Genomic DNA, 6,000 nt, shown 5'->3' with positions numbered 1-6,000 from the left:
TCAAACACTGGCAAGTCTCCCCATAGGTGTTGGGGACCTCGAGGCATACCGACAGGCATATGAACAATTACATTCTTATTTTGAATACCGACCAAGTGAATTAAAAAGACAGAATTTACACAAAACATCTTATGAGAGAAATCAATATGGGGAAAAATGGAGTAAATATTATCATCAGCTGATGAACATCAATGAAGAAGGCAACATATGTACAAGTCTCCTTATCTGAGATGTCAATTTAGGGAACATTGGAACAAGCATCTCTACAAACAAATGAATACTAGTGACAAAGTTAACAGACATAGCTTGAACAAGTATCCATATATTAAATGTCAATGTGGGGGAAGTTGGAACAAGTAGTGCATGAAGCCAATGAAACACTTTTGTACAGGCGCGTTATAAATGACACATCATATCATATGATATCATATGATATCATATCATAAGTATAAACATTGAAGGAGTACAACTGTGTTTATAGAAAGAGAACATTGTAGGAAGTCCTGGTGAAAGAAGCACATCAGGCAGGGGAGTATACCAGGTAATCCCTATAAAACATATGAAAGGAAAAGACATTGTGAAAATATACCTGGCAGGAGAGTACACTACGGGTCTAAAAACTTTACTAAAGAAGAAGAGACACTTTTTGCATTCTTTAAAGTGGAAGAGACACCTTAGCCATCTTTTAAAGAGTCACGTTTTGCCATCCATGAGAAAGTGTTGAGTGAAAAAGAAATGTCTGCTTTTCTTAAGGAATTATTGTTTGGAAAGGACGCTTCAGCTATCCTACCTGAAATATTCCAGGGGAAGGGAACCAACCCTTGAGTTCAAGGATTATTTGTTGGATTTTCATATTTGATTTTTTTCGCACTTTTTGCTAAATCAAAAACAGAAACATTTACCTTACACCTTTTATTGTTTGTTTAAGTGTGAGGGTCAGATATGTTATGGACACAAGGACAGTTTGCAAAATGTTGACGACGAGACACAGACTGACCTTTAGCTGTAGTGTTCTAGGTAGGGAAACTCTCTTTAGGATTGGGACAGAAAGGCCATCATCTAACCCCTCTATTTTAATAAAGATGTCTGATGTTGAAAACATTACAACTTTGTGTCCACCTCTCATTTCTGACCCCTCACAGCATTGTCCCACTATATTGCGCAATGAAATGAAACAAGAAAGTACAAGGTGATATGAAATCATTATGCTCACCGATGCATCAGTGAATCATCACTGCTGGTTGAAGAGATATATCTGCATCAGATAATTTATCCATGGTGGGAATAATGTCTTGCAGCCCTGGACGGACTCATAGAAAAAAAACAACCCAGAACAAAGTGATAGATCTAAGAGGGAGCAAGGTTTATTAGCATTCTCACCTGGGGAAGTGTGAATAGCCAATCAGGTGGTTGGAAACAGCGGATGAGATTACACATTCATCACCTGCTGTTTCCAGCCACGCGCAGCAGTTTCACGGGTGGCCCCATCTTTTTTTTAATGCGGGGAGGCAACACAGAGCCTCTGCCTGTTGCTTCCGTGCCTCCCCTCCTCAAAACTTCCCAAACCTCTTCCCCACCCTGATGTAACTTGTATGTATGCTAATTTTTTTTATCATGATGAATTGTACTGTTTTTTTGATATTTTTTTTATTGATCAGGGCCTTTGGGGATAAGTGCTCTGTAAATTCAATAGCATGAAAATTAAATTAAGTTAACAATCCCATAATGAAAACTGGTAGATGACGTTTAAACAAAGTAAATATAAAATCACACATTTGTGTATACGCAACTTATTTTAGCATTCACATCCACATATTAAAACCACTTGCTTTAGGCAATTCTATTTATCCTTTTAGTGTCTAGATTCTGTTCCTTGGAAACCAATCCTAATATGCTCCTCATTTGTAAATTTGTTAATTGTTATGTGCCCATAGCTGTCTGTAAGCTGTATCTCAATATTCTTTATGAGAAATAAAAGAAGGCTTGTTAATTACAAATGATTGTGTTGTTTGAGATCACCAGTGAAATATTCATATACTAGCAAAGGTTGCCATGCCTTGTGGGAAATTTTTATGTTTTACATATTGTGATTCTTCTTCCTAAGAGGTGTTTTTTAGTGTTCAGTTGAGGCCTTAAAAAAATGATGTGACATTTGGGCAGGAAAATACAGCAAAGTAATCCAGCACTGGAGGAAATGATCCCAAAGACTTCTATAGCCACTGTGTATTTACCCTTTGTGCTCAAATATCCTGGGACAAAGGACAGCCACACACTGAGGAACACTAGCATGCTGAAGGTGATCCATTTGGACTCGTTGAAGCTGTCGGGCAGCCCTCGTGACATGAAGGCCACAAGGAAGCTAACACAAGCGAAAAATCCCATGTATCCCACCATGCACCAGAAGGCAGTCTCTGAACATTCATTGCATTGGAAGATGATAGTCCCCATCTTCAGTGTCAAGTTCTCCTCTGGAAAAGGTGGGCAGTGCAGCAGCCATATGGCACAAATGAGAATTTGACCAAGCGTACAACCAGAGACAGTGAACACAGGAACCCAAGGACCCAGCCACCTCCTCTTGTTACTGTTGGGCTTTGTGGCACTAAAGGCAATGACCACAATGACGGTTTTGGCCAACACACAGGACACGCAAAGAGTGAATAGAACCCCAAAGGCAGCTTGACGGAGAAGGCAGGTTATGAAATTAGGAAGTCCGATGAATAGCAAAGAGCAGAGGAAGCTCAACATAAGAGTCCCCAAGAGAAGGTAGGTGAGACCCCGGTTGTTGGCTTTGACTATTGGGGTATTCCTGTACCTGACGAACGTTAACGAAATAGCAGATGTCAAGAAGGAGCAGAAAACGACAACCCCAGTCAGCGTGGCACCAAGTGGCTCTTGGTAAGAGAGGAATTCAACAATTTTTGGGACACATGCTTCCCCGTTTTCACTTGACCACTGGTCACTGGAACATGGCCAACAGTTGATAGAATCTAAAACACAAGATAGATGCATATTTGTATTTTTTTCTACGCATTAAATGTACTGTTGCTTACCCCAGGTAACATTTAGTTGCACAAGAAAATGAATTCATCAAAAACACAAGCCACAATTAATCGATAAAATGACAATTGAAACAAAAAACTACAACAGAGAACACAGTATTAACATTATACTAGGCTAGTTAGAAACATAGTGAAGCCAATTCACAATGAATATAAGGTGTGCCAGCAAATTGCGGTAAGTGCCTTTTGCGCCTGTCACCATATGCAAATTGCATGCACATGGTGATTCACAAAGAACCTCAAATGTGGGGCGTTCTGTTTCTAATTCACAAAAATTGGATAATCACATTGCACAAATCTAGAACGGGTAAAAAGCGTGAAAGAAAAACATCAGTTTACCATTCTTTGGCGAAAGTGTACTACTTTTATGAAAAACATTTTGTACAAATATAAATTTGACCGTGCGGAGTTGAGTCTGCCCAGAATTGAGTGTTTACAGGGTTGGAACAGGGGCACATTGCTAACTGTTCTTTAATATTAATCGGGATGCTCCACCTCCATTTGTAAGGATGCTCCTCATTATTGTTGCCTAGCCACTTCTACTTCAGCAGATGCACCCCTTTTGGACATGTAAAGTGTATCCCTCTGCCTCACATAAAGTCACATGGTAGGTTTTTGATTCACCGATACTCACAGGAACTGAGGTAAGTGGGCACTGACCCATTCACATTCTAAACAGGTCCTCTGGTGATAACGAAGTGTGATGCACAGGGGGCGGGACTGTATGGACAGGATAGGAGTGGGTGTCTCCCTTTAAATAAGAAGTGAAGAGGTAGGACAGGCCAGGACAGCAGCTGCACAGTGAAAAACCAGTAAGTAACAATATTTAACTGGGTGTATTCACAGTTCTCCCCCTACTCTGGTGCTCAGGCCACTCACAGACCTCAGTCTCAGCAAAGGCGGACAGTGTTGCAGAACTGGCATAAGGGAAGCACTAGGGATAACAGGCAGGAACTGGAGAGTAATTAGATAAATGTAGTTGAATACAGCAGCAGTGACGCGCAACGGGAATTAAGCATGGGCTGGAAAAATATCTCGCTGCAATCAGGTTGGACTGACAAGATGCCGATGATGGATAACATTGTGAGGCGACGAGCGTGGTTAGATGGTGATAGCTGGGCATGTGCAGAGAAATGTAGATAGAGTTAACTCATGTATTACTTCCAGGGGGACTACTGGGAACCAGGGTGTGATCTGTGAGATAACCTGAGCTTGTTATTGAAAATCCACCCTTCCCCAGGGACCGGGCCTTCCAGGTTGACAGTAGTGGAATTGACAGAAAAGCCTAGGCAACCCCGGAATCAATAAGCAATAGAATGAACTCTAAAAACTAGAGATCAGGTTGCATTGAGATTGTTACACAACACTTTGCTTGCAGGTTGATAACCTTAAAGTGACGCTATTCGAGGAGATCGAGCATATAACTATACGCCATGTTGAGTTCCAAATTAATAATGTGTTAACCAGATACAGAGGAGGTTTTTTCAAACCACAAGTCAGGAATTAATAATATGTGAATCAGATGCAGAGGGGAGTTTCTAGCCAACACGGACCTCATTGTATGATCGTGAATCATATTAACCTATCAAGCCAAATGGTAAGAATGACTGCTTTTCACCATCCATATTAACAATTATTTACTTGGAGCCCAGTATAGTTAGTTGAGCAGGGTTATATTTTGGATACATGACAACACTAAATAGATTAGCTCAGAGAACAAAGCTTCACCTCACTGATGAGGCACAACAAGGTTGAACAACGTGTATGGGGTTCCTTTTGGTACTCTTGTTCAGAGAGGAATTGCCATAGCATTTCGGTGCTGGACTGCCCATGTGAGCGGGACAAAGACTGATATGCAAATGGATATTTCCCATCTGTGAAAGGTACAGTGAGCAAAAAGAGTGTGCTGCAAACTCTCATCTCAGAACAGGTTATCATGCCAGGTTCTTTCTGGAGAGGAGCGCCTGCTACCTTCTTTGAAATGTTTGCTGCAAGGAACTTGGGGTTGGTCACCCTGAGTTACCTGGGGGCAACCAGACGTGGACTACATGCTCACTGTGCTCAGAGAGACAAAGCTTCCCCTCACTGATGAGGCCCAACAAGACTGAAACACATGTATGGTGTTGCTTTTGGGCTTTTGGTACTCTTGTTCAGAGGGGAATTGCCATAGCATTTCGGTGCTGGACTGATATGCAAATGGATATTTCCCATCTGTGAAAGGTACAGTGAGAATAAAGCGTGTGCTGCAAACTCTCATCTCAGAACAGGTTATCATGCCATGTTCTTTCTGGAGAGGAGCGCCTGCTACCTTCTTTGAAATGTTTGCAAGGAACTTGGGGTTGGTCACCCTGAGTTACCTGGGGGCAACCAGACGTGTACTCCCTGCTCAATGTGCTCAGAGAGACAAAGCTTCACCTCACTGATGAGGCCCAACAAGGCTGAAACACGTGTATGGGGTTGCTTTTGGTACTCTTGTTCAGAGAGGAATTGCCATAGCATTTCGGTGCTGGACTGCCCATGTGGGCGGGACAAAGACTGATATGCAAATGGATATTTCCCATCTGTGAAAGGTACAGAGAGCAAAAAGCGTGTGCTGCAAACTCTCATCTCAAAAAAGGTTATCATGCAATGTTCTTTCTGGAGAGGAGCGCCTGCTACCTTCTTTGGAATGTTTGCAAGGAACATGGGGTTGGTCACCCTGAGTTACCTGACGGCAACCAGACGTGGACTCCCTGCTCACTGTGCTCAGAGAGACAAAGCTTCACCTCACTGATGAGGCCCAAGAAGGCTGAAACATGTGTATGGGGTAGCTTTTGGTACTCTTGTTCAGAGAGGAATTGCCATAGCATTTTGGTGCTGGACTGACCATGTGGGCGGGGCAAAGACTGATATGCGAATGGATATTTCCCAACTGTGAAAGGTACAGTGAGCAAAAAGCGTG

General features: G+C 42.1%; 1 protein-coding gene across 1 annotated transcript in view; it reads right to left on the bottom strand.

Annotated features, from left to right (window-relative positions):
• Window positions 1-2,070: 2,070 nt before the first annotated feature.
• LOC138471054 (extracellular calcium-sensing receptor-like) overlaps window positions 2,071-6,000 on the bottom strand; it is a 121,054-nt gene continuing 117,124 nt past the window's right edge. Inside the window, exon 6 of the mRNA XM_069609039.1 lies at window positions 2,071-2,987. Coding sequence (XP_069465140.1) covers window positions 2,071-2,987 — 917 coding nt within the window. The remainder of the gene's footprint in view (window positions 2,988-6,000) is intronic.

The sequence above is a fragment of the Ambystoma mexicanum genome, chromosome 1p, assembly GCF_040938575.1.
Source record: "Ambystoma mexicanum isolate Mex_15411 chromosome 1p, UKY_AmexF1_1, whole genome shotgun sequence".
Lineage (NCBI taxonomy): Eukaryota > Metazoa > Chordata > Amphibia > Caudata > Ambystomatidae > Ambystoma > Ambystoma mexicanum.
The sequence above is the reverse complement of the archived record's forward strand: the minus strand, read 5'-3'. Positions and strand labels throughout refer to the sequence as shown.